This window comes from Schizosaccharomyces osmophilus, chromosome 2, assembly GCF_027921745.1.
Source record: "Schizosaccharomyces osmophilus chromosome 2, complete sequence".
Taxonomy (NCBI): Eukaryota; Fungi; Ascomycota; class Schizosaccharomycetes; order Schizosaccharomycetales; family Schizosaccharomycetaceae; genus Schizosaccharomyces; species Schizosaccharomyces osmophilus.
In genome coordinates, this window is record NC_079239.1 from 2,703,654 (window position 1) to 2,731,043 (window position 27,390).

Consider the following 27,390-nt stretch of genomic DNA (forward strand, 5'->3'; position numbering starts at 1 on the left):
TATTGATTTTGATAAAGACTATTTGATAGGTTCTATAAATATTACTTCAGCTTCTTTTTTTTTTTTTTTTTTTAATACATTAAAGGGCACCTTGTCACTGATTTTAAAAGTCATCAATTTCCATCATCAATTCATGAAAGTTTTTATCTGGTTTATCCTTTGGTGTTTGCCCATAAGGAATCTGTGCACTTATTAAGGCAGAATTAAGTAGTTGTTTTGTCGGGTCAAGACTGGCAAGGTAATGGCCCAACTCCATACACACCTCCCAGTTTTCTTTCTCAAAAGCTGTTTTCAAGACTTCAAGGAATACTTCAGCACAACTAGCAGATCCCTGATGTACTTGCCAAATGGTTATACATCTAGCAGCGTTTTTTATATCGTTGTTTCGTAAACATAGCTCCATCAAAGTTTGAGGGTCACCAAAGCGTTTGAAAACGTTTGGCCAATAATGCGTTTCGATTTTTCTAAGACATCCCAGAACATACTTATAAACGTTCGCATCATTAATGTTATCGAACAAAATAGCGACATTCGTCAGCAATGTTTCATTAGAGTCAGAACATTCTGCAGCCATTGAAAGGAGTTTCTCAAGCACAAAATCGATGAAACGTAAGGAAGCATACGCGCGCACTAAGAAAACCGCATAGTCAATATCAAATAATAGAAGAAGAGACTTTAACAAGTCAGGGAGAAAAGGAATGACTTCAATTTGGATATGACAGTACTTCATGTTATTGGCAGCATTCTTGTGTTCTAATGTTGAAGCGCTGATGAAAAGTCCACTCTTCACAATAACTGATATGAGTGTTCCAGGAATACTAAGTGGTATACTTTGCTTCTTGAATAACTCCAGCATATTTACGGATTTCGTCAGCTTGGCAGTGTGAGTGTTTGTAGCTGAAAAGTTATCAGGAGTTTTTACCATGAAACTTGGTGATTGTAAATCATCCATAAAGTCAAGCTGTTTTGGATTATATGGCTTTAAGCTTTCTAGTTCTTTTGATTCTTTCGATGGAGCATCATTTTTTGTGATAGTATCATCATACAACAATTTGGAAAGTGCTTCACCAAAAGCCATTGACAATCTAAACCCATTTCCAGTCATAATCCACATTGAATGATAAAGAGCTGGACTTTCCAAATCCTCATTAATCATAAAAAACTCAACATCCTCAGAAATAATACAGCATCGGTAGCTTAAATAAGATGAACCAGCTCTGATAGGGTCTAAGGTAACCAACTTGCCGTTAATTAAAACAAGCAAAATTGCACTAGAAAGCAGTTGTGATGGATCCGAATGTAAGAATGGCCGTAATGTTAGTAAAGTAATTGTACGTAGTCTTGATGGGGTAGTAAAAACCGGAACAAAACTAACACTGCTCACATGGCTCAAAAATAAAGGCGATATGTTTTCTACAAGGCGCTCTATGTAAATGTGATGCAAAAAGTTATCAGCCGTATAAACAAGTAAATGCGCGTCGTCGCACAAAGATATCGTAACAATTGTAGATGTGAACACAAACTTATCAACCAAGGCGTCGTCTAATTTCTTTTCTGAGTCGTATACGTGGAGCTCAGAATTCGATTCGTGTAATAAACCTGTCACAAGATATTTGTCATACCATAGCATCGGGCAGGTGACAGTTATTGACTTTTCCAAAGATCCATTATCAAAAACATTCCAAACCCTGTTTAGAACGTTGTATGCTGCAACCCCATGAGAGCCAGCTATAGCGATGTATTCTCCGTTTTTGCTAATGGCGGTATATCGAATAGGCCACTCAGCAGAAATATAGGTTTGAGGATATTCTACCTGAACCCAAGAAGAATTTCCAAAATTTGCTGCCAGGTTGTTGTAACTGGAATATGCTTTTGAAATAAATAGTCTATCACTAGATTGTACACCAATAATGCTGGTAGAGCCGTGTGCACTATTCGTAATAGTGCTTTTAAGGAAAGGAAGTATATATAAACAAGAACTTTCCTTGGATACTTCCCTTGCGGACGAAGAATCAGAATCCAACGTCTTGTTTAGTACGGTCTCGAGACTCTGTTTTGTTTCAACTGAAGTCGAGTTTTCTCGTTTCATTGGTAGATTTCTTAAGCCGAAAAATGCAGATCCGTCTTTGTCCCAAAAGCCATCATGAAAACCGTACTTAAAGAATTCAGAATCATCGCTGGATGAGCATGGGTGTAAGTAAGGTGAGTAACTTATCCAAGCCAATTCATAACCTACCATCACCTGAAAGCCATCACCGGTAGTTGAGATGTGCGTAACAGATCCAATATTGGATGGAACCTTGCTGTGATGGCTACAGACATACTTTCTTCCAAAGTCTTGAATTTCATAAGCGTAAACACTGCCATCATTTGTACCCACATATAGCAGAGAAAACCGAGCGTTAGTCGACAATGCGGTAGCCGCTTTCTTAGAATTATCACCAGAGTCGCTTATTAAATCATGAGTGCATATACCGAATAGACTTTTAGTATTTGTGTTAGCAGACACGCCAATATTGGCGTATACACGCCCATCCGAGGACATCCAAAAAAATGTGTCAATCCTCTTATTAAAATGGAATTTTTTAATCAAAGAATCATGATCTAAAAACCATGTAACTTCGCGTAAATCGTATTGCTTACTGGAAACTTTCCATAAACGTTTTGGATCTGTTGTTTCCAGAGTAGATACTTGAATAATTGGCGCCGTAGAAGCAGAATAAACGATTGAATCCCCCTGTACTTCAAGACAACTGACACCTCTCTCGTAACGAATTGCCAGCTTGTACTGAACTGAACAAGTAATGGGACCCATCATTTCACCAGGACCATCATCATAGCGTTCAGTATTTGGGTTAGGGACAAGGATAGGTTTAGAAGCATCTAAATGAAAATTAAAAACAGCAATAAAGTTGTTTTCCGTTGCCACTGCAATGATTCCATACTCAGAACTAATGGCAATCTTTTTGTTTTTTCCATGACGAACATAAAGGTCCTCAGATTTGGTAATTTTTGAAATTAATGCTAAAGGATGAAGCTGGTAAATTAAAATTTCGGCTTCAGTTAATACGGCAAAGAAAGGGACTTTAGGAATGCGCCGAACTTCAATTGCATGTGAATCCAATGTCAATTTTTGAGGTATTCCATGAAAGAAGTACATTAATAAAAATATATTTAATAAGAACAATGATTTCGCATAAGTTTCATTCAAATGAACCCACTTTGCCTATCGGCCTTTCACCTGGAAAGTTGTGGTTTTCGTTACCAAGTGCTTCCAATTCATTATATGTGCTAATACCATTACAGAATGTTGTTCTTATGCTCTAGTATGTAAATATAAAAAATACTATAAACCGTCTTTATTTTCAATATCCTACTTGTATAAAAGACTTTCAAGTTTGCGACTTAAAAGGGTAATCACAAAACATATTCAAGGCATTCCATACTTTTGATGGCTTCATTTCTTCAAATATTAAATTATAGGAATTATAAATATAGTCATATAGTTATATAAAATACAGTTCCTGAAGGCTGTATGAAATAACAAACAATTCAATTTTTTATCGACAAGAGCTGTTCTTTTTGCTCTGTAGACAATTCAAGCAAAATTGAAAGTAAATTTACAATATCTGCTCTCCTTTCACGCTGTTCGAGGAACTGAAAAAGAATGTTACGGGTATATTCTTTGTCGACCATTGAATTACTGTTTTGTTGGTCAACGCTAGTACGCAAAACAGAAGCACTTGAGTTACGATCAGACAAGGATCCTTGACTTTGCTTCCTCCTATGTTGGCCAAACATCACTTTAAACGACTTTTGTAAGTGTTCATACCGAGCGGTGGATTCATCCAAAGCAGTAGCTAAACTCTTTTTTTCTGCTTCCAAAGCTCTTAAAGCATCTTCCTTCTCTGGTCTTTGATTATAGTTTGAATCATCTCTATCAATCTTTATGTTTTGAATTCCGTTTGACAGTTCTTGATTTTGCTGTGTAAGCTCTGCGTCTTTTAATTTGTAATGTCCAAGTTCGGAAATGACAGTTTGATGTCTTCCTTCAAGCTCCAATAAAGCCGAATCTCTCTCTTTTAAAACCGTAGTGTAATGTTCTGTCAGCTGATGGATGCGAACTTCGGCAGTATTTTGACAATCAATGCGATCAATTTCTAATTGCTCCACAAGGCTTCTTAACTTTTGGCAATCCCTGGTTTGATCAATAAGAAGCTTATAAACTTCTTCAAACTCCTCTTGCCTAGTTTGGATTGCCTCCTTCGTTTCGTACACTTGTCTAGAGTATTCACTCGATTGTTCTGTAACAAGGACAACTTTCTTATTCAGTTCACTAATTCGATTTGTTTTTTCTTCCATTACCTTTTGCAAAGTCTCCAATTCTCTCTCCGTTTCCTTTTGCTTCCCGTTCGCCTTTTCCAGTTCTTTGAACGTATGAGCGAGTTTTTCTTGACATGAATCCAAAGTTTTTTGGACCTCTGAACTGGATTTAATAAGCCTACTTTTTACGTTCTCACTAACGGCAAGTCTTTCCAAAAGCCCCTGCTTTTCTTCCCGCAAAGAATCACAAGAAGTTTCGGCCCAGAGAAGGTTTTGATGAGATTCTTCAACATCTTTCTTTAAAGATTCTACTGAAGAAATCAACCTAGATATTTTATCCTTGTGATTTTGGTTTTGATCATGAAAAGTAGCAGACTCTGTTTTAAGTTTTTGTTCGGCTGCTTCCAGCTCCTTCCGAAGTGACTCTACCGTTGTTTGCAAAGTTTCATCAATCGGAACAGACGATAAATGCAGAAAGGTTTCTTCTGATTCTGTCAATGTCGGCAAAGGCGCAGAAAGTACTGAAATGTCGGACAACTGAAGATAGGTTTCAAAGGAAGATAACTTATTTATGTGAACATTTTCTTTGGAATTTTCGGAAGCGTTAGTAGGGACGGACTCGAAAATATTGGAGTTTTCTTGGGTTGGTTCAATATTCTCATTAACGTGTTTTTCCACTTGGTTTTTTTTGTTTTTTCGTTTCTTTTTTTTCGATGAAGCTTTATTTGATGTCGTAGTGGTCTCAGGAGAAACTACTCCTGCCTTTGTTGCAGGAGTGGAAGGTAAAACAGAGACATATTCCTCTATGTTTGATAAAGATATCGCTTTGTCCCCAGATTTCTTTTGATTTTCGCCCGACAAGCGAGCTAGTTCTGAAATAAACTTTTCCTCTAATACTTTAAACTTCTCTTCAAACTCTTTCTTTGATGCTTTAAACAAGGCATCTGCTTCCTGAAGCTCATTTGACAGTCTTTTAACTTCACGGATTGAAATCTCGTATCGTTGCTCCAAATTATCTAGATATTCTAAGAAACCATCAATATCAGAAATACTTGACAAAGGAGTCTTTTCCTGTAAAGCTTTTTGGAACCTTTCAATGGTCTCCCGAAGTTCCGCTAATTCAACTTGAAGGATAGCTAGATCCTCTGAATCATTCCTTCCACAAAAATCTTCGGTCGATCCAGAATGCTGATTATGCGTCCCTTGAAGTTGCCGCCGACGATTTTTGGCTTCTTCTTGACCTTGGACTAAGGTCATATTAAACTGATCCTTCAATCGTCCCAGCATCCTTCTTAACTAAATCGATTACGAGCTTTAAATTTTGAATTCTTCGTAAAAATTCCATGCAGTTTTCATCAATGGACTAAGATCAACTCATGACTTTCTTGCTCGTTTACTTTGGTGTATACTGTTCATAAGAGGTTTACCTCTTGGGATAGAGTTGCTCGTTAACGAAAACGCTTTTTTAGGGTAAGCTTTACCCTTACATTCCACAGCCATCTCGTAATTAATCTAAATAACTACTTCATTCGTTTAAGGTCAAGTATATTTAAATGCAACCAAGACGGCTTAGACACTGAATATAATGAAAGAATCCACACATGGACATTACTTAACCACCAAGACGAATATCAATATAAGACGTATTCAATTTATATAAAATAATATTAATGTATTTAAGTCTATTCATATTTTCTCTAAACCTTCGTTTCTGCTACTTAAACTTCACATTCACATTCACTGGACAATAGACATATGTCGTTGTAGCAGAAACTGTTAGATTATAACTTAATAATAATCTTGATTTTTTTCATCTCCTATTATCGTGTATCGGATTCTTATACTCCACTTGTCGCAATTAATCATATCATATCAAAACACATAAATCATTAATCATACACATTTCCATGCTAAAGTATACAGGATCATAGACGTATTCATAAACATACAAAAAAGGTAAGTCCAAACAATAAAGAAAAACTAGCACTTACTAGCTGTAGGAGGGAAAAGTCCTATTTGCTGAGCACTAGCAATAGATCTCAGCTTACGACGAGCGTTGTTTGGAGCAGGGAAGGGCTCTTCCATTCCCCTATTGGGACCATGACTAACAAAGATTTTTGGGCGGTAGGCGGGATTTTCATCCATAACGCATGAATTGCGGAATTTTTCTATAAGCCTTTCTTTACCCTGGATATTGGCATAGCTAATATCACAAATCTTTTCAGAGTGGAAAACATTCCATTGAGTACCCACTCTTGCTTTGCCAAACGTGACAATTGCTTCAGGGTCAATGAAATTTATGAATGCATATCCAACATTGCACTTATTTACAAAGTCTATGCGGAGATACAAAAAGTCATAGGTTCCCTGATTCGTAAGGTCAATGTATTCACGAAGCATCTGTTGTGTAAATTTGTTTGGAATGTTTTTGATCATCACTGTCGTTCGATGATCTAGTCCGGCTGCAACGCGTGCATAATCGACTGAATTTCTATCCATAGAAATGGGTCTTTCGGGAACAGCAGAAAGCCCCTGAAATGTATTTTCACCCGCTCCGTAAAATGGTGCAGGACAGAAAGCAGCGGGATCAGCTCGTGAATCATGAAGTGTCAACGAAGCAAAGCTCAAGTTTGCAGGATTAGCACGGGAAGCGTTAGCATCAACTGTTAAACTTCGTCTCATACCAACAGCATTCGTAGGGGAATCCACTCCTTTTAGAGAAGAAGCTGTAAATGGGTTCCATTGCCCAGAATATCCATTTAAGAGATCCACGGCTCTTTGTTTCCCACGACCTGAGGTTGGAGGAGCAATTGGAGAAACATCCATACTGTAACGAGATGCACTCATAGGTCTTCTACTGTTGTTAACTGAGACAGTTGGACTGGTAGATAAAAGGTCATAGTGCCCACCGGTACCCCAAGCTGGTGAAGATTCAGTGCGTCCTAAAGGAACCGACCTCAATGAATTGGATAAAGTAGAGTATTGAGATCCCAAATTTGATGATGTCCGTTTTAACAAAGGAGTTGCTTCTTGCCCATTGTTGGTAAAAGGATACATCCAATCATTCGGCGGTTGTGCGGAATTTATGCTTTTATTAACAGAGTGACTGGATACGGAAGACGAACTAACAGAATCTACCATAGCATCGTAGTAAGAGACTTGAAGACAGCAGTTGTGAATAATCCTACCATCCAATTCGTCAAGTGCGAAAGATGCATCACGGGTATCATAAAATTCACAAAGAATTTGAGAGGGATTTTGACCCCTGAGAGGTTTTAAGCAAAGCAATGGCCCAAAAGTTTGTAGTATGGATTGCAATTGCTGAATGGAGAGAGTTACCTGCCCTTGCATGGTAAACAACAACTGACCTTCATTATCATCAAGAAACTGGATTGGGGCGCCCTGATTAATCATACGTTGAATGCTAGAGCGCTGGCAAATTTGAAAGCTCAGCAAACGATCATTAAAGAAACGCTGTGTGCGAAGGATCTTGGCTGTCTGGATAGCTTGACGAACATCGAAAAAAGCAACGATGCAAATACCATCGGTTGACAAAGCCGATGTGTCCAAGCCCTTCACATCACCAAACCGAGAAAAGAGTTCTAGCAAAGTAGCATAAGGAACGATTCTTGGCAAATTTGAAATAAATAGATATCTCGATGCTGAAGAAAACATATCCAAGTCATCGGAAGGACCAGGGTAGGAAGCAGAGCGGTGAAGAGCAGTTGGGTATTGGTTATTAGATTGCAACGGATTGACTCCATTTGGTACAGCATAATCACTGTAAGTAGAAGCCTGGGGAGGTGATTCTGAAGGAGCTACATTCGTCTGCCAAGAGCCTAACGGCTGTCTTTCGGAAAACGTTTCTCCTTTGGAAGGAATCTTCCGCTCGGGAAACTTGGCAGGATCGGCTGAGGTTAAGCCGACAGAAGAATATTGGAATGCATTTTCATCATTTTGGGTATAAGTGAGTCCAGGTATAGACTCAACTTTTCGATCACCGGTTGAGTTTTCTTTAGCATTGTTGTTAGAAAGACCCATACTTTTGTTGTGATGGATATTATTCAAAAGCAGACCGGACTTTTGGTTGTAGGAGTCACCACAGTTTGATAATAAAGGAGAATCGAGAAGACTGGAAGGAAGAGCGTGAAGAGTCTTGTCCATATCAATTTGGAAAGTAGATTCCGAAGAGGAATGGGATGCTAATGAAAGCGAGGATCCAGATGCCATCATAAAAAGGGTATTTAAAAGATTTGATAGAGACCGAAAGGAAAGAACCTAGGAAAAGAAAAGACAGAGAAAAGAAAAGAGCCTTTAATAAAAAAAGATTAAGTTTATCAAGCACCAATTCTTGAATCAAAAAGCGAGATAAAAAAAAAAAAAAAGACGATGATTTACAAGAAACAGAAACTTTGACAGAAAATACCAACAGAAGATAGCTCAAAACGAATGAACTTTTTCAAAAATAACAAAAGAATCAGAAAAGCAAAGTCCAAACGGGTATGGAAACCAGGATGATAAAACAAACAAAGTGGTAAGTAAACAGGAAACAAAGATTGTATAGGACCAAGGAAACTAGCAAGCAATCACAACGCTGCTTGAATTATAAAAAAAAATAAGAAAGGATCAAAGGTGAAACAAGTCAAATTGGCAAAGATAAAGGAAAAAGCGAAATAAAAAGTCAAAAAGACAAACCTAATGAAACTAGGAGAATGAAATTGAAAGTAAAACAACACCCAAAGAGGGAGATGCTCAATTATATGTAGAAGACGGAAAGAGATTAGAAAAAAACCCAAGAAATGGCAAAAGTTAGGGGCTAATTAAGACCGAGTAAACAAACAAAAGCAGGTAACAATGTTAGAGAACAATAACCAAAACAAGGGTAAACAAAAGGGAACCCAAAGGATCAATTCTATCACAGAAAGAGGGGAAGATGCAGAGACGAGTGGAGATGATAACGCACAGACACAAGGAAGGGAAAAGAGGAATTGAGAAAAACGGTTTTAACAGAATTATTGAAAACAAAAATCAATTCTTTTAGAAATGAAAAAGAAAATTTCTTTAGGAAAAAAGAAACAAATAGTTTTTTTTTGAATTAGATGAAGAAAAGAGCGAAGATGAGGAAAGAGAAATGAAAAGAGAAAGGTCTCTTTAAGAACGTTCCATAAATACAAGGGGAGAATGGAAAAGAACCTATTTCAAGGTTGGAAAAAACTAAAAAATATATATATATATATAAAATAAAATGAATGAGAAAGAAAAACAAAATAACAAAATCAGTATCCTCAAGACAAAAAGGAGCGGAATCGAGTCTTGATGAATGAAGAAGACTGAAGTGAAGGTAGGGTAGCGGCTATCGATGGTATTTAAGGGAACGGAATAACCTAAAGACAAAGAAACTTAAACAAAGGAACCTTCGAACCAATGGACTAGATGGAAGCAGATTTCCTCTGTAAACAAAGAAATGATGGAGGAACGGGGACGTTGTGAATAACAGGGAAGGGTAACAAAGCCCAGCAAACAAAGTAAACAAAGTGATGAAAGCAAAAGAGATAAGAGGCTTTGCTCAGCAATGCATAACGACAAAAAAATGCAAGGAAACGAAGCTTAAATACGCAAAGAAAATCGTTATCAGTTGCAAGAGTTGTGTCTAGATGCATTCGAAAACATGGATTATGTCGTAAATTGAGCTCATAGATGGGAAACGAAACGAGAACAAAGAAAAAACAAGCTTAGGCTTTCCATCATTGTAAAAAAGCGAGCCAATAGTAAGGATACTGCATTTCATTAGGGTGACAAGCTCGGTTTCGTTGGACAAGCAAGCATAGACTCATTGAACTTTACTGAAAGTATCATTCGTATCTCCTCATATTTCACCTTTGCAAACCTTACATTAGATAGTTGCTTATCAGAAAAAACATAATTAGACAACTCGAAAGCGATAACACAATCTTTAGATCCGTAAAGGAAAAGGGAGAAACCCAAATTGCAGGTGTTTTCATACTCAAAAGAGTCTTTTTTCTTTGTACATTTCCTATACCCGAACATTGAAGAGATCAACGCTTTGCTGCTCACTCTCTTTGCTTCATTCAGAAACCTTTAGCCCATTTCTGACTCGCTCTTTGGCTTGTTGTTGTTTCCCCTCACCCATGATGTATTTACATCCCACCGAAAAGAGAATGCTGGCTCCCTGATTTGTCTCTACTTGCCTATTCCATGTGGGGGTTGTAACCTTAATGGAACATACTCCCTGCAACTTTAAGTGTTTCCATGGACGGTTGGTTTTAAACGACCGAAGAATAATCTCGACATTTCTCCTCACCTTCAAAGCTATACCGTGCGGGGTTTTTTGTATAGGCGTGATATTCAAGTCATGCGCAGTTCCATTCCATGTAAATATATAAATATATATATATATATATATATATATAGAGAGAGAGGTAGTCGCCGTATGGTTAGCATTCTCATGAGAGAAAGCCAACTAGTTAACTATTTAAAAAAAGTGCGATTGTAGCTTTCGTTTTGGCTTGTAGTTTGTGAGCGTTTTTTCCCCATGTACCACCAGTTTAAAATCAGCTTCATAGACAATTCTTTGCATAGTCCATCAACTGTGCAAGCAATGGCCGAATGCATAGAGAAAGGCTGGGCAATGGTAATTTGGGAAATTACTAGGTGTAAAGGGGGGTGTTGATTGTTTTCAAAGGCGGAATGGAAGAGTGCATTCCCTGTTCATTTTGGTTATTGTTTTCGTACTTGTTTTTGGTTTGGTTTTTTGGGAAATCAAATGCTGGGAGATGAATTGCCGCGTAACAGTAGAGTTTTGGTGTTTTCTCTTGGACACGTAATGAAAAAAGTGAAATTGTATCAATGTGCCAAGCCACTGCAGCGTTTGTTGCATGGAAGCTTCGTTGAAAAATCCAATTGAAATGAAAAAAAAAAAAAATGAAACCTTACAAACAACAAATAAACAATGCCAGGCGACTAAGTAACCCAGAAATTTGCTTGTGGAGTTATTCTCCAGGTAGGCTTCGACCAGCGGGTTGTCGTCATAGAGGTCGTGAATGTCCAAACACGACATACATTGCTTGAGTTGTTTTGTCGTTTGCAAAATTTTGGCAGTCCATACATCAAAAGCATCTTTTGAGTTCTTGAGTAAAGCTTTATTATGAATTTGTCTACCCGCATTACTGCTCTCGTCTCGAGGCCTAAAAACTCTTGGAGTTTACTGGGAGACAGCACAAAGCTTCAAAGGACGTTTCAATTTAAAAATTTCATTGAAGCCTTCGGATTCATGACCTGCGTGGCACTGCGGGCTCAGCAGATGAACCATCATCCGGAATGGAATAATGTTTACAATAAGGTAGATATTACGTTGACCACGCACATGACCAAGTCCTTGACGGAAAAAGATGTCAAGTTGGCAGAGTTTATTGACACGATTTGTGAAAAATCTTAGCTTTCTTCTCCATACCATACGGGCTTGCTGTTATCGCAAATCTGACAGATTTATTTCATAAAGTATATAGAAACGTGTGAGTTGATTGTTCATAACCTCTCAATGAAAGGAATGAAATGTTATTCATAAAATAAAGAGACATCATAAAAAGCATAGGTTGGATCATGGATAGATTAGGCTCCATACAAGTGTCGACATTTGTACCTAAACCTTTGGAACAGGCAAAAGGTGGTGAGGATTGAATTTTTCAAGGATATGTACTATTGCTAATACAACAAAAAATGAATCACTGATTTCCGCTTGCTTGTTTGTTAAGATTTTTCAACCCAACCAGATGGGAGGACGGTGAGGCTCACCATTCTGACAATTGATCGAGTTTTTGCACATGGCTGGTAAGATTCCGAAGAATAGCTTGGTGGTACTCTGGCGCAGAGCTTTTGCTAGCTGCAATCCTTGTCATAGCAATACGATTGGCTCGTTCTTGCCGTTCTTGCTCGGCTTCATCGCCAGCGATAATGTCACGATAATTCCAAAAATCAATGGCTTCAGATGAATGTGGTAGAACGAATGCCTTTCGGGTGATGGGTTTCGTGGCATGGGCCGTGGAAAGCCGTTGAAAAACGTTCCCAAAGGAACAATAACTTTTTGAAGGACCTTGATTGGAAAATGGGTCCATTTGAACAGATAAGGACAAAATGAAACGTAAACTGTCGTTGAGTTTTGGATGAGAATCAAAAAAAAAAGAAAAATACAGCTAGGAAGACGCAAGGTAAACAAACAAAAACAAGTATTTACGAAACAATCATGAGTTGAACGGTGGGTTTCCGCTAAACGCGATTCACAAGAGACCTTTTTTTTTTTTTTTTTCTTTTTCGACAGTGTACAAACAAAAAGCAAAATGAGTTTATGAAGAAAAAGCAAAATTTGTCGTTCTTCCAAGATTGTTACCCTTGCCCCTTTAACGCAGGGAAAGAATCTCTTTAAAATGTAAACAAACAAACCAAAAAAAAATTCTCTCAAATTATTCGGTTACGGGTTGTATTTCGTGAAGCATTGGATCATTCTCTTTTTTTTTTTTTTTTTTTTTTTGCAATCCGAAAAAATTGGATAAACAAAGAACCTGGTAGTCTAATCTGGATTCATGAGGTTAATATTGCTAGATAGAGCTAGTCATGGTTTCAAAAATTCCGGTATTGCGTTTAGAGATTCTTAGCTAAAAAATGAAAAGATCTTCCAGAAGTCCCTTGAAACTCACGGTATTGAAAGAACTTTAAGAGGTCCTGAATCCCAATGGTCACATTCGCAAACAAAATCTGAAGTTGGAATTGTTTCTCTCTTGCTGTTTCTTATTTTTTTTCCAGTAGTTATTATAATAATTAGAATAAATCTGTTTCACTGAGTGTTCCTTGGCTGCCGGTTCAGGGTTCTACTCTCCTATGGAATATGCAACTGTGCTTTCTTACACACACCACCAAAAGCAGGTATCATGATTGGAATCGCATATCGGCCAATTTCAAGATCGCTTTTTGCATCTCGTTCTGTTTTCACGAAAATTAATGGACGATTCTTCAACGTTCTTGCTCTTTTGGAACATCAAGAAGGAAAGTCTAAACCAGCTTCTCTCTCTGCAATCGAAGCCGCGAAACGTACTGGAGGAGACGTTTTTGCTTTCGTAGTTGGCCCAAATGCATCTCAAGTCGCTCAACAAGCATCCAAGTCGGTGGATGGCTTAAAGCAGGTGATTCATGTGGAAAACAATGCCTACGAGCGTTTTTTACCGGATCAGATTGCCAAGGTTTTGTATGAAAATGCAAAAAAATTTGATGCCTCTCATGTCTTTAGTGCACACAGTACCCTTGGAAAAGGAGTCATGCCTAGGTTAGCTGCAATGTTGGATGTAATGCAAGTCAGCGATGTGATTCGCGTGGTGGATGAAAAAACATTCGTTCGCCCTACTTATGCTGGTAATGTAAATGTACACGTTAAAACCGAGGAACCCGTCAAGCTCGTCACAGTACGTGCGTCTGCTTTTGATCCCACTCCCGCCATTGACAATGGCTCCGCTAGTGTTACTGCAGGCGTGGACCCTCAACCTGCTGCTCTACAGTCATGGGTAAGCGAAAACATTATTAAAAGTGAACGTCCTGACCTTGGCTCTGCTGAACGCGTCGTAGCTGGTGGCCGTCCCCTAAAAGACAAAGCTACTTTTGAAAAGACGCTAACTCCTCTTGCTGACAAATTGGGCGCTGCTATTGGTGCTACTCGTGTTGCAGTTGATTCTGGCTACGCCGACAACTCTTTGCAAATTGGACAGACCGGAAAAATTATCGCTCCTAAATTGTATATTGCTGTAGGAGTCGACGGTGCCATTCAACATACTGCAGGCATTAAAGACAGCAAAGTCATCGCCTCTATTAACCGGGATGAAAACTCTCCTATCTTCCAGCATTCTGATGTAGGTTTGGTTACTGATTTGTATGAAGCTGTTCCCGAACTTGTTGAGAAGCTTTAAGCTCAATTCATGTAAATGATATGTGTCCGTGTGCAAACAAATCATACTAGGATTATTTTACCTTTTTTTTTGGTTCTATGTCAACGTTTGTTATCCTTTTTGTTTTTATGTCCTGTTCCCTTTTTAATTAAAATAATAAACCGAGTCTGAAATATAATGAGAGAGATATTTTCGTATACTTTCCTATGAGACACATTTGGAAATTCTATATAAAAATTGCATAAAGCACTATGGAGGGTCCGATGCCCACATTGAAACCCTTGGAATTGCACCCTCTTTTTTTCTTATTCCTTTTTTGTTTATCTCTAATCAAAAAACCAAATGATGGAAAACTTGTAACTTTGTATTATCGAGGTAAAAGAACTTTGTCATGAACATTGCACAAAGTACTGTACCGTAGTAAGCACAGCCAAATGAAATTAAATAAACAAAAAGTAATACTAAGATCAAACGCTTATTTTACGATAATCTTAGAATCCGCGAGCAGCACCCCGGCCTCGTCCACGACCACGACCACGGCCCCGTCCACGACCACGGCCACGGTCGACTTCCTTTTTCTTTTGTTTCGGTTTCGTGCTATCATCAATTAAAAGGGTATCCAAGGGTAAAGAATCTGGGAGGATGTAGTAACGAATGTTATTACCACGAATGGACAGAGTTTCCAAAGGGACTGGTTCGCGTCCTTTCACCGTCATTTTAACGGTTTTTAAATGAGTGTTCATTTGCATGTCTACAGCGGTGATTGTTCCATGAAGGATGGTTCCTGTTTCCATTAGCATTAGCCCGTATTCTCACTTCTTGGGAAAAGCGACCGTACATACCATTTTTCAGCTCAATGGAGACCGTCTCATTTGTTAATTTCATTAAAAACCTAATTCATTAGTTATAAAACTTGTTTTTTTCACATACCGAACCAATTTCATCTTGAAATTATGTACAGGTGTTGTAGGTTCGTATCTAGAAAAGTTACCTATACAGGAGTCTACACAAATGTCAATCATGGTATGCCCATATATCACTCAGTTTAGAAATATAAGAAAGCTACGAAACTTTAGTTTAATATACATCCTTTTTTTTTTTTTTTTTTTTTTTTCATCTACCTTCGACTTTTTGTTTTCAAATTTATATTTTATAAGTATCTCAGTAGCAGTTGCAAGGGTATTCATATTTATTTTTATATTCATGTTCATTTTAGTATTCATAAATAGCATATCTGATTGAAAACAAAGGCATAAGTTGTTGAAGCAAACGAACGAAGGAAGGGTGACGCTTCTTAAGACGAGCTGCTCTCTTTATATTTTCGATGAAGCGTAGAACAAAAGCTCTCATACACCAAGTAGTCTTTTCCTTCTTTCCAACAGCATTGGCCTTTGAAATTGTCGTAACTGATTGTGCACCTAAAACTGTCCTCCATGCTTATTTGGGAAGGGTTTTGATGCTTACCCGTTCGTCTAGCTTTGCGGGACCAAGAAATACCATTCGAAAAAATAGCTACCTTTTCATGATAACGACTGTGTTCAACGTTCATACTATCCAAGAATCCATCTAGTACCTCAAAAAAAGTTTGATTATTAATGCTCACATCCCACTCATACAAAGTTTTTCTAGGCAGCAGTTTAGGAAGTGAGAAAAAGGCAGGGCGTATCAAATGCTAAGTCTGTCAGTTGAAAATTTAAATCTGACGGGATCGATTCTTACGTTCAATGGTCGCCGACGCGAAAAAGACCAGCTTAGAATCCACCGTTTTGTTTTCCCCACATGAATTTCATATATTCCATAATTATCAATCTAGTATAGCAAGGTTAGTCAATTTTTTTTGTTTTTCCAAATTATCAATTCAACCTTTTCATCTCGCAAATCGTGAATTAAATCGGCTAAGCTTGATTTTTTTCCAAGCAAACAGGTAAACCATAAAATTTCACGTCTACATTTACTTTCTTGAAGAATTCTCCTTGCAAATTCAACCTCACCTCCTTGCGTAATCATCTCATTTTTACTTCCACTGCAGATGGAATTTGGTAGCCGATCTTTATTGTTGAAAATTTCTTCGTTGCTACCATAAAACGGCGGATTGCATATAACAAAGGTAAATTCTTGGCCACTTGGGTATCTCGAGAGAAAAGAAGCGGCTTCACAACGATGTTCAAGCTTAATCTTGTCTTCCAACCGGTTATTCATAACGTTTGAACAAGCTGCATCATAGGAAGACGAATCGATTTCTAATGGTTAGTTTCTTTCCCGAGTTTGTAACTATCAGAATGAAAAACATACCTGTTGCTAAGAAGTTGAATGAGTACAGTTTACAACCTAGCAAAGGATAGATACAAGATGCACCTGTTCCAATGTCCAGCCCTATCACTTTTTCATTGTCAAAGTCAACTATCGTACTCTGCAAGAGACTTTCAATGTAGTCTAGATACAAAACACTGCAAATTGTTAGATAAACAAATAAAAGAAAACTTCTAGGTAACCATACCGATTAGGGACCTAACACGTTAGTTTTTGATGTTTTCAGAATCAAGCTAATATACCATAGGACATAATCGGTTCTTTGGCAAAGACAATTCCAACGAAAAATATACTTTCAAAATGGCTTTAGCCAGTGTTCTATGGATATTAGAATCTGAAGGTCTCAGTTGATGTGAATGTAACGTACAAAACAGCACCTTGATCCCAAAAATCAATATGTCCTTCTTGTAAGCTGGATACATCAAGTCAGTTCAAAAATTTTAAAAAGGAAAAAATGAGACGTAAAAAACGTACAAATGCTGTAAAGGAGGGTACTCCTGTGATAATTTTTGAAAGTCCAAGTGAAGTATGGAATCCAGCTTACTCGCTGCTGTCAAAGCAGTGGACATTCTAATGCAATGTTTCAATAAAATGCAAATCATAAAACCATTCCACTTACCTAGAGTTTGAGTCTGTCCCTAATGAAGCTTGCCAATCCTAAAATAAAAGTGTCATCCTCGGCCCGTCGTTGAAGAAAAGTGGATATTACAATTGTCATAACTGGTATACGATATTACTAATATTTTGATACAATAAATGTATTGTATTATCAAATACGTTATTACAAAAACTAAATTTTCATTTTTGCCATTAAAAATTTTATAAAGCTAGAACTAAAAGTTATCTAGAAGCTGACTAATCTTAGAAATATATATATACCTCTGCTGAGAGATCAAATCTTCAGATTGGAAGATTTGACTGATCTAGCCAAATAAATTGTCCTTACAACTTACTTAGTGAATCAGATCCCTGGAAGCTATTACTATTTTTCTATAGTACAAAAGCATCCAATCTATAAGTCAAACATACAATTTAATGAATTGTTATCACTTACATCTTTTCCACTGAATACTTATTCTCATAACAAGTGAGATTCAACCTGTGACAAATTTATCTTCCAACCTGAAAGTGGAAATCTTTTTCGTTTTAAGTACGATTCATTCGAATAAAAACAAAAATGGAAGTGGACTCTGAAAGCGCTGGGTTTGAAATTGCTTTTCAGCAAATGCAAACACAAGTGCGTGCGCTGCAAAAAGACTATACTAAACAAATGAAAATGATGTCTGATCAAATGATGATCATGAATCAAGAAAGAATGGCCGAAAATTTGAGTAAAATGGAAATTGACGAAAATTATATCTATGAGAACCCGTTAGACATGATCGACTTGGTATCACAGAATTATGGCACAAAATACAATTTATACCTAGACGAAGTCAGAAGATACATACCAAAACCATTTACGGGAAAAAACAACCAAACCTTAAGTGACTTCAAAGATGCACTGGTAATGATCTTCAAAACAGTTCCTCTAGTATTTCCAACTGATCGCGAAAAAATCAACTATCTTTATCATAGAACTGGAGAACATTATCAAAACCAAATTAAGGAGATTGTAAAAAAGCCCGGAAAGAATAGAACCTTTGAGTACGTCTTTGAACAAACCCTTGAAAATGGAAAAAGCGATTCTTGGTTAGAAACATTGCATGAATATTTAGAACAAACACCAAATTTGGATCTTGATTTTCATGATTATGAGAAATGGCTTAACAGCTTAGACCAAGATACACATATTAGGGTTACTATCTTTTTAAGTCTCAAAATGAATCACCGAAGCCTTCTTCTAGATCATGGGTATGAAAAAGGGGATATACATCAAGCAAGGAAACAGACAAAGAGAAAGTTATGGTATACACCACTTCCAAAACCAACGAAATATACACGCCAACAGTTTTCAACACCGAAACTGAAAACTTGGAAACCTAATAAGCGCGAACAAACCAAACATTTTGACGACTCCAAAAATGAAGCGAAACCAAAGTTAAATGAAATACTAGAACCTAATATCGACTCTAAGAGAAATACAACCATCCATATAAATAAATTATATTCGAGAGAGCGAAGAACCAAGTATCAAGATGATGAATTTTCTCAATATTCTGATGTGGAAATCAAAAACCGCAAGGTCAATGCGTTCATAGACACAGGCGCAAATGTGTCAGTAATGAGAGAGGATTTAGCCAAACAGTTTGCAATTAAATTCAATAAAGAATATCGAATATTCGAGAGTATAACGGAAGACAAACTCGAAGTTAAAGGAAGTTTAACATTACCAGTAAAACATAACGATCGAACGTATTACGAAAAGTTTATAATTACAACAAAGGCACAGAATCCAGTCCTTATCGGATGGACGCTTATAAAAAGGATATTAGGAAGCTGGAAAAGCTTATTTGACTGTGACAAACTCAAGGACCAGAATAATAACCCCGACGAAAACAAAGATAAACTTCATGAAATATTAGTGCCGTTCGACAAAGTATTCACAGATCCTACAAATAATCCGTTACCCGAACACTCAAATAGTGATTTAAAGATCGAACTTACAAACGAATTGCCAGATCATACACCAAAACTAAGGCCTTATACACAAAAGGAATACGCAACAATATACGAAAAGGTGCGCGAATTATTAAGTCAAGGCCGAATCCGCAAGAGCTCATCAAAATTTATGTGTGCTCCTATAGTTGTACCGAAAAAGGGAACAGATAAATATCTTATGGTTATAAATTACAAACCACTTAACGCCATTACAAAGAGGGATAATTATCCATTACCTAATTTCGAAGAAATTATAAATTGGCTAAGCGGAGCCAAAGTCTTCAGTAGAATTGGTCTGAAAGAAGCATATCATTTACTTAGAATTCGAAAAGGCGATGAACAAAAGACAGCCTTCAAGACACCCTTTGGAGCATTTGAATACAAAGTAATGCCCTTTGGATTAACCAATGCGCCAGCAAATTTTCAAAGATATATTAACCAAGCACTTTTTCCATACCTTGGAGTTTTCATTATCGTTTATTTGGACGATATTCTGATATTTTCCTCTTCAGAAAAAGAACACGAGGAACATTTACAAAAAGTATTGCAAAAGCTACAAGACGCAAATTTATACGCAAATCGAGAGAAATGTACCTTTTTCCAAAAGAAAGTCAAATTCTTAGGTCATATCTTCTCCAACCAAGGACTTGAGATTGACCCAGAAAGAATTCAAGCTGTTACAAATTGGCCTGAACCCAATACGTTGCGACGCCTACAATCTTTCTTAGGTTTTGTTAATTATTCCAGACGATTTATGCCGAATCTTTCAAAATTGGCACGACCGTTATATGACCTAACAAAGAAGAATGTCAAATACAAATGGACCGACCGTCATAAAGAAGCCTTTGTCAACATCAAGGAAGAACTAGAAAACGTTCCTATGTTAAAACACTATGATCCAACAAAAGAAACTCGATTAGAAACTGACGCTTCCGACTTTGCCATAGGAGCCATCCTATCGCAAAAACAAGATGACAACGTTTATCATCCAATAGCTTTCTATTCAGAAACATTCACAGATCGTCAATGCATTTGGCCAACATGGGAAAAAGAAGCCTATGCAATTATTGCTGCTCTCCGAAAATGGTATCATTTCTTAGCTCACACAGAAACACCATTTCAAATATTAACAGATCACAAGAATCTAACATCTATGTTTACAAAAATTCACACAGATACTCGTTCCAAAATCAATAGATGGGCAACAGAATTGGAACTATACAATTTCGAAATTCAATATCGACCTGGCCGAAAGAATGAACCAGCAGACGCAATCTCACGTCGCCCAGATTATAAAATCACTGCCATCAATCAACTTAGCGAAACAAATTATCTAACAAATGTTTTCGACTACGTTCGCAAAGAGTACTCCAATCATAAAAAGTTTCAAAGAATCCTAAATGGAGACAACGACAATCCGCAATATACAATTATAAACGGCCTCATCATTAATGATAAAAGACAAATTATCATCCCAACAGTTCCACAACTAGTTCAGTTGATATGTTATCAATTCCATGATCATCCTATTTCAGGAGGACATCGAGGAAAACTGTCCACAACAAATCGCATTCGCGAAAAGTTTTATTGGCAAGGAATGACAAGCGATATCCAAAAGTATGTTAAAAATTGTGATATATGTCAGCACAGTAAAACTCGAAATCATCAACGCTATGGTCAATTACAACCACTGCCCATTGCAGAAAAACCGTTTCAACATTATTCTATGGATTTTATCGTTGGATTACCAGTATCTCAAGGTAAAGATGCCATCTTAACAATTGTTGATCGTTTCACCAAAATGGCTTGGTTTCTTCCTTGTAATACAACCACGACCGCAGAACAACTGATCGCAATGTTCGAATCTCATATCGTAGCGGTATACGGTAAACCAAGAGACATAGTTTCCGATCGAGGACCTATATTCATTTCTGATAAATGGAAACAATACCTCAAAGATCATAATGTAACACTCAGATTATCTTCTGGATCTCATCCACAAACGAATGGACAAACTGAACGTGTTAACCAAATAGTCGAAAAATATTTACGTTGCTATATGCATGACAATTTGGAAAATTGGGCTACATATTTGAAGAAAGCACAGTTATGTTACAACTCTGCTGAACATAGCGCTACCAAAGTAAGCCCAATAAAGGCTGCATGTGGTATACAACCTATACTAACAAAATCGGATATGCAATTAAAAAACGATCTCGGTACATTATTTTTATCCTCATAGACAGAACCTGTTCACGACATCAGAAATCACATACGAAAAGTGAATGAAACTACAATCGCAAGACAGAGATACCGCCAATATTCAAATCCGGTGACCAAGTACTCATTAAGAATGGTAAAGTGGGATTCTTTCATCAAAACAACAAACTGGAACCAACGTTTGTCGGACCATTCGAAATAAAAAAGAAAGTTGCAGAACACAACTATACTTTAAATTTTCCTCGTGAAATACGAAGACGATACCCTGCATCATTTCATGTGTCTGAACTCGAATAATACAACGCAGACTCACATGCAAACAACTTTCTGGCAAATATAACCATCGACCGTATATTAGATGTCGACAACAACAAAAAGCCTTCGCTTTATTACTGTTCATACCATACGAAACTGTTAAACGACTACCTTCGTTCAGTCACTTGGATCCCCACTCATATTGTTCAACAGAAAGCAGATCCAAAACTCGTTGAATATAACCAAAGCGCTTCATCTCAATAGAACCGCAAGGAAAACAAGATCTTTCAATTCAAGGAAGTGAAAGCGTCTTAAGAAGGGAGGTGTCATAACTGGTATACGATATTACTAGTATATTGATATTATTATCGTATAACAACAAGGATTCATGAATGTAATGATGTCACGTTAGTAATTCTCACGGGTTATGAGAATAAATATCCGGTGTAAATAATAACTACAAAAGTAGGATTGTTTTCGTGAATTGGACTATGTTGTGCTACCAGTATAGACGCTAGTAATGTCCAGGGATCTGATCGACTAAATTGAAAGTAAAAAGACGATCTTTATTTAGCCAAACCAGTCGAATCTTCCATTCTGAAGAATTCGACTGTTGGTTCATAGGTTATATATCTTTTCTAAGATAGCTAACGTAATCTATCTCTTTGTTAAACAAAGTCATTTTTTGAAAGACTTCTGTTCCAAAGGACTGTCCGATTTGTTAATATCGTAATTTCTGTGTTTTGTTTACCATTCGTAATATTTCACTCTTTAGTCTTATGGTTTTTGCCAATATTAAGCAATATGCTCTTAGAGTGCCATAGTATAATATATATAAATATTAACAAGACACCTATCGTGACAAATACAAGACAAAACGAATGAAAAAGTTTACAAGGTACAAAAACGAAAAAATGATACAGCAAAGAGGAAAGAATATAGATAAACCATACAAAATTTAAATGCTTGGGTTAATGATTTCAACAATCGCTAAAGCTAGGAATAAAGTTCGCTTAAACAGTCAATTGGAGACCTTCAAGAGGATTGATCTCTTCAAAGTACTCAAGGTAAGACTTGTCAGTAATGGCGGACAGCTCATAAGAGACAGTCTTGTAAGAGCCGGGGCAAGTGATGTTGGTGGTGTAATCGCAACCGTTGGAAGAGCAATTGAAGCGGCCAACTTCAGCAATGCGGTTAGGGGTATTGGCCCAAGTAGTACCGTCATTGGCAGCAGAAGACAGGTTATAGAACACGAATTCACCGACGCCATTTGAGCCATCAACTTGAATAGGGAAGCCATTCTTATCAATATGGAAATGAAGTTGGCATTTTTGATCGGAAACCTGAGGAACGTCAAAAGTGAAGATGGTATTGACGTGGTCATTTTCCTTTTGATAAGCAACGGGCGAGTAGACATTGCCAGAATTAGAGTCTGGAGAAGAAGTGTTGGTGAGACGAATGCCGTTGGGGAAGATTGGAGCAGGTCCGTTACCAGAATTTTTCTCATAGCTGCTTCCAGTGGGAACAACGTCTTGTACTTTGGCGTTGGAAGAGGCTGCAGAAGTGGGAGCGGTGCTAGCAGAAGAAGAAGAAGAAGAAAAAGGACCTGCAAGTGATCCAAAGCCAACACAGTTGCTATCACCATTCCCTTGCCCATAATAGACCGAGTAAACAGGTGAATCCTCTTTCACGGGGCAGGCAACGAAACCTTGTCCCTTATAGTTTAGCAGATAGCCACCGGCAATTTCTTCTCCAAAACTGAATCCTTCGGCAGAGCCCTCATCTTTAGATGTAAAGACCAAAGCACCACTATCGCCAAGGTGAGCAAAATCGTTTTCATGGATGAGATGACCATTGGACACAGTGAACACAGAAGATTTGTTTACATGATCATAGGGATCTAGGTAAACGCTACCGGACTCGCCAACATACAAGGAGTGGAAATGAACATAAAGATTTCCTGAGCGGAGGGTCATTACAGAAAACGGTTGATTATCCTGAATGCCCGAACGCCTAAAAAAAGGAGCTGCAAAGGAGGAAGTTGGAGCATATGCCAAAAGGGAGAGCAAGGTATAAATTGAAAAATTGGAAGAAAACAATTTCATGATGAAAAAAGATAATTCGTGAATAGAGGGAGGATGATTATTAGAGATGCAAAAAGAAAAATGAAAATATGCGAATCAAAAACTTTTGAAGAATTGGATAAATAAAGGATTGAAAATAGGGATCAACAAGATAACAGTTCAATCGTAAACAACGGGTATGCTTATAACAGATGAAATAGAAAAGGAAATTTTACCAAGGAAGGGAAAATAATGCAAATGAGAAAATGAGAAAATAAAATAATAACAAGATCTGAATCAAGGAATGATCAAGAAAGACTTGAATGCGTTTTCAAACAACTAAAGAGAAGGATGAATTGGATGGTTTCCATAGAGGGAAATTGAGTCCTATTTATACCCCAAAAAATAGGCCAAGCCCGTGTCTATCGGAGTCTTTTCCGGAATCATCGAATGACAAACTCTAACAATTGTCGTAAGCTTTCCCCTCTTTGAAACGTCTTCACCTCGTGATCCATCATTTTCTCAAGTTGCTACAGGTTGCTAGAGAAGTAAACAAACTGTATGCGCAATTCTGCCGGGTGGATGCTGTCCTCTATGTCACTTGTTATAGCCGAACAATTAACTTTTCTCATGGATGACGAAGTGAACTAATATAGACAAATATAAACAAACATGAGGAAAAGAAGGGAAAAGAAAGAGGGTTTACTTTTTCTATCTTTTTTCATTTCAAAAGCAATTTTTGTTTTTACCGTTTCGTTTCATCGTTTGTTCTCGGCTTTCTGGGAAACTTCAATTGCATTGCTTATGTCAACAAAAAAACAGCACCACATCTGTTCATTACGTTGCCAGATGAATTTGCCAACAATTCGTTACAACGTCGAGGGGATAACGCTGGCAAATCTCGGAGAAAACAAACGCAAGAAGCGATTATATTCATAGGAAAGATTCCCATCTCGTTTGTGTTTATTTTCCTATGCTGTTTTTAAAGACAAAAGGCCATTCTTCTCCTTCATCTACCTTGAGAAACATCTTTTTCTCTCTCCTACATCCATAGTGGAATTGCAATTGCCTTTTCTTTTGCTATTGCTATTGTTATTCTTCATCGGAGTTCCAACCCGGTAAAGTCACGGACGTTTCGGTCATATTGATATCAGTTCTCCTCTTTTTTCGGAATTAAAACTTCCGTGTTATTTCAATTTCGGTGAAAATTTCTATGAAAACCGGATGCAAGAAGTCACCGATGTTTCCGAATGTCCGGACATAGACACAGATACCCATAGCAAAGATAAACAAACATTCCTTGGTGGGGGTGGATCGGTGTTTGCAGTATGGATAGAAACTGATTCTAAATGGGGGCACGAGGAATGTTTCAGTACGGAGCTTTTTAAGGAGGAAGTGGGGTAGACTAGAGTGGGGGATAGAAGAAAACGAAATGGGTTCTACTTGGAAGGAAAGAAGGATGCAAATTTAAAAACTTCCAATAGAGCTTTTTCTTCGAAAACAAAAAAATAAAGCAAAGGAAAGAAAAGAAAAGATAAAACAATTTTAGAATTTGACGAAAAAATTGCATCGTTTATACGAATGGTTCATATCTGCTAGCGTCCATTCCAACTATTGTTTTTGACAGCCATTCATGCAACTCCTAAAAGATGAAACTTTTCCAGCCATTGACGAATTATCTATCGAAAACGATTGATTTTGTTGTTATTGAAGAGGAAAAAGAAGTTCTGTCTATGAATCAATGCTTTTTCTAGTACCCTCAAAATACCCCACGGTTATATCAAGCGAATCCTAGCTAAATATGACAAAAAAAATGCTCAGAGACTTTGTTCCTGTATCCATAATAATTGTTCGATTTTGCAAAAAGAAGCGACAAATCTGAATCGACTTGACGCATCGCAAAAACGTTACCTTTCTTTTTTCTCGTACACGCTGAATGCCTTGCAGTCACCCCTTCTCCGTGATCTCCTTTCAATTTGTAGTATGCAAGTTTGACGGCTTGGCTGATAAGTCTGTTCTCCTTGCAGGAATTCTCCATAAAAAGAATAGCATGCTGCTTTGGTAAAACCATGTCGATTTGTTTACACATACGTCATTTCTCTTTCCCAAAAAATATTGGTAAGCGATACTTTATTCCTTTGATGCTGCAGAGTTCACCGAAAAGAAAAGCAAATTCGTTTGCTTTCATGCTACCATGGAATGTGGCATCTTCTTTTCAAATTATTCTATTCCATTCTATTAGAAATATTTTCTAGCAGAAATCAGTACTTGAAGGATTGTTTGTTGTATTAAGCAGCTTACAAACGCCAAACTTGTCATTTGTGTCAATCAGCAATATTCTGGTATAATATTACAAAAGGTTTTGTTGTCAATGTCACTGTCAAGGCCGAGATATTGTATTATAATAATACAAGAGAGTTCGTATAATCTTATTAGAAAAGGAACAACGTTACCTCGTAGAGGATATAAATATACCAAACTTGAAAAGTACGAATCTTCAGATAGGAAGATTCGACGGATCTGGCCTAATAAAATTAGTGTCGTTTATTAAGCTAATCTAGTCAGTGGACTCTGAAAATACTTATAGTTAACTAAGTAGAGCCCAATTTATACAAATACAACTTTTACAACCCTTAAATCATACACTCAGCACTATAATTATACAGCGTAAAATTTCAGCTGTGACAGTCACAGCCTGTCAAGGCCGAGATATGTATAATTATAATACAAGAGAGTTCGTATAATCAGAAAAGGAACAATGTTACCTACTTCCGAAGATATAAACAACCAACTTGAGAAGTACGAATCTTCAGATAGGAAGATTCGAGGGATCTGGCCTAATAAATCTAGTGTCGTTTATTTAGCTAATCTAGTCAGTGGACTCTGAAAATACTTATAGTATAAACCAAGTAGATCCCAATGTATACAAATACAACTTTCTACAACCCTTAAATCATACACTCAGTATTATAATTACACAGCGTGAAATCCTAGATGTGACATTTGTATAAGAAATCACAAATAAGAAAAGAAACGTACAACATATAATAAAGAACAAAGATTTACTTATTTCGCCGACTTGGAGAAACCATGCTAATACAATTCTTATGCGATATAGGAACATGGTAGGCTGCAATAAGTATTGGTGTTTCCAAAATGGCACGCAAAAATGGAAATCAAACTTCACTTCTTACCCGAGCAAGAGCAAGAGCAAGAGCACAAAGTTCAATTTCGTCGTTTTGAGCTATGTACGCTTAACAGGTCAAGTAAAAGATGATACAGGAGAAAACCTCTAAAAATGTGCGTACCACCAAAATCGCGTATACAGATCCGAAAATACCTTATCTTCTACGAGGCAAGTCTGGGTTTCCTGAAACAATTAGAATGGTTTAAAGGTATATACAACATACGCGTCATCAAAAGTAGTCAAATAGAATCCTGCAATCCACTTCTTCTACACCAGCTTTTGAATTCCTCTTTTAGCTTATGTGAAACAATTGGAAAATTTAAATAACATCGCTAACCGTTAGTGAGTCTTACAAAATATAAATATCCTTGCCTTACCAAATACAAAGAATGTCAAGGATCCATCCCAAGTACAAAAAAGAATCCAGAGAATTTTCGTATCCACAGGAGCCTTGTAAACGAAAGCTGCAACCAAAAAAATAAAA

The 27,390-nt window shown here is 37.2% G+C and overlaps 10 protein-coding genes across 10 annotated transcripts; 3 read left to right on the top strand and 7 right to left on the bottom strand.

The window, feature by feature from the left end:
* Window positions 1-103: 103 nt before the first annotated feature.
* On the bottom strand, window positions 104-3,160 carry ric1 (Rab-specific(Ryh1/Ypt6) Ric1-Rgp1 guanyl-nucleotide exchange factor subunit Ric1/Sat4; the record flags this gene model as incomplete). Its single annotated transcript, XM_056182517.1, has 1 exon — window positions 104-3,160. One exon carries the CDS (start codon window positions 3,158-3,160, stop codon window positions 104-106), a length of 3,057 nt encoding a protein of 1,018 aa, XP_056038181.1.
* Window positions 3,161-3,552: 392 nt separating this feature from the next.
* On the bottom strand, window positions 3,553-5,610 carry grp1 (Golgi GRIP domain protein Grp1; the record flags this gene model as incomplete). Its single annotated transcript, XM_056182518.1, has 1 exon — window positions 3,553-5,610. One exon carries the CDS (start codon window positions 5,608-5,610, stop codon window positions 3,553-3,555), a length of 2,058 nt encoding a protein of 685 aa, XP_056038180.1.
* Window positions 5,611-6,303: 693 nt separating this feature from the next.
* On the bottom strand, window positions 6,304-8,556 carry mei2 (RNA-binding protein involved in meiosis Mei2; the record flags this gene model as incomplete). Its single annotated transcript, XM_056182519.1, has 1 exon — window positions 6,304-8,556. One exon carries the CDS (start codon window positions 8,554-8,556, stop codon window positions 6,304-6,306), a length of 2,253 nt encoding a protein of 750 aa, XP_056038073.1.
* Window positions 8,557-11,488: 2,932 nt separating this feature from the next.
* Window positions 11,489-11,779, top strand: omt2 (4-alpha-hydroxytetrahydrobiopterin dehydratase; the record flags this gene model as incomplete). The annotated part of the gene is made up of 1 exon (XM_056182520.1): window positions 11,489-11,779. The coding sequence occupies one exon, from the start codon at window positions 11,489-11,491 to the stop codon at window positions 11,777-11,779; it is 291 nt and encodes a 96-aa protein (XP_056038074.1).
* Window positions 11,780-12,131: 352 nt separating this feature from the next.
* Window positions 12,132-12,455, bottom strand: apc14 (anaphase-promoting complex subunit Apc14; the record flags this gene model as incomplete). The annotated part of the gene is made up of 1 exon (XM_056182521.1): window positions 12,132-12,455. One exon carries the CDS (start codon window positions 12,453-12,455, stop codon window positions 12,132-12,134), a length of 324 nt encoding a protein of 107 aa, XP_056038071.1.
* An 810-nt stretch (window positions 12,456-13,265) lies between these two features.
* Window positions 13,266-14,291, top strand: etf1 (electron transfer flavoprotein alpha subunit EtfA; the record flags this gene model as incomplete). The annotated part of the gene is made up of 1 exon (XM_056182522.1): window positions 13,266-14,291. The coding sequence occupies one exon, from the start codon at window positions 13,266-13,268 to the stop codon at window positions 14,289-14,291; it is 1,026 nt and encodes a 341-aa protein (XP_056037472.1).
* A 470-nt stretch (window positions 14,292-14,761) lies between these two features.
* Window positions 14,762-15,214, bottom strand: smd1 (Sm snRNP core protein Smd1; the record flags this gene model as incomplete). The annotated part of the gene is made up of 3 exons (XM_056182523.1): window positions 14,762-15,054; window positions 15,113-15,162; window positions 15,201-15,214. The coding sequence occupies 3 exons, from the start codon at window positions 15,212-15,214 to the stop codon at window positions 14,762-14,764; spliced, it is 357 nt and encodes a 118-aa protein (XP_056038076.1).
* A 350-nt stretch (window positions 15,215-15,564) lies between these two features.
* Window positions 15,565-17,149, bottom strand: mtl16 (23S rRNA/U6 snRNA (adenine-N(6))-methyltransferase Mtl16; the record flags this gene model as incomplete). The annotated part of the gene is made up of 8 exons (XM_056182524.1): window positions 15,565-15,942; window positions 15,990-16,079; window positions 16,134-16,510; window positions 16,563-16,717; window positions 16,768-16,778; window positions 16,823-16,898; window positions 16,948-16,992; window positions 17,055-17,149. 8 exons carry the CDS (start codon window positions 17,147-17,149, stop codon window positions 15,565-15,567), a joined length of 1,227 nt encoding a protein of 408 aa, XP_056037492.1.
* A 608-nt stretch (window positions 17,150-17,757) lies between these two features.
* On the top strand, window positions 17,758-19,003 carry SOMG_03736 (uncharacterized protein; the record flags this gene model as incomplete). The annotated part of the gene is made up of 2 exons (XM_056182525.1): window positions 17,758-18,935; window positions 18,973-19,003. 2 exons carry the CDS (start codon window positions 17,758-17,760, stop codon window positions 19,001-19,003), a joined length of 1,209 nt encoding a protein of 402 aa, XP_056037484.1.
* A 3,666-nt stretch (window positions 19,004-22,669) lies between these two features.
* On the bottom strand, window positions 22,670-23,761 carry SOMG_03737 (But2 family protein, similar to cell surface molecule; the record flags this gene model as incomplete). Its single annotated transcript, XM_056182526.1, has 1 exon — window positions 22,670-23,761. One exon carries the CDS (start codon window positions 23,759-23,761, stop codon window positions 22,670-22,672), a length of 1,092 nt encoding a protein of 363 aa, XP_056038617.1.
* Between the last annotated feature and the right edge of the window lie 3,629 nt (window positions 23,762-27,390).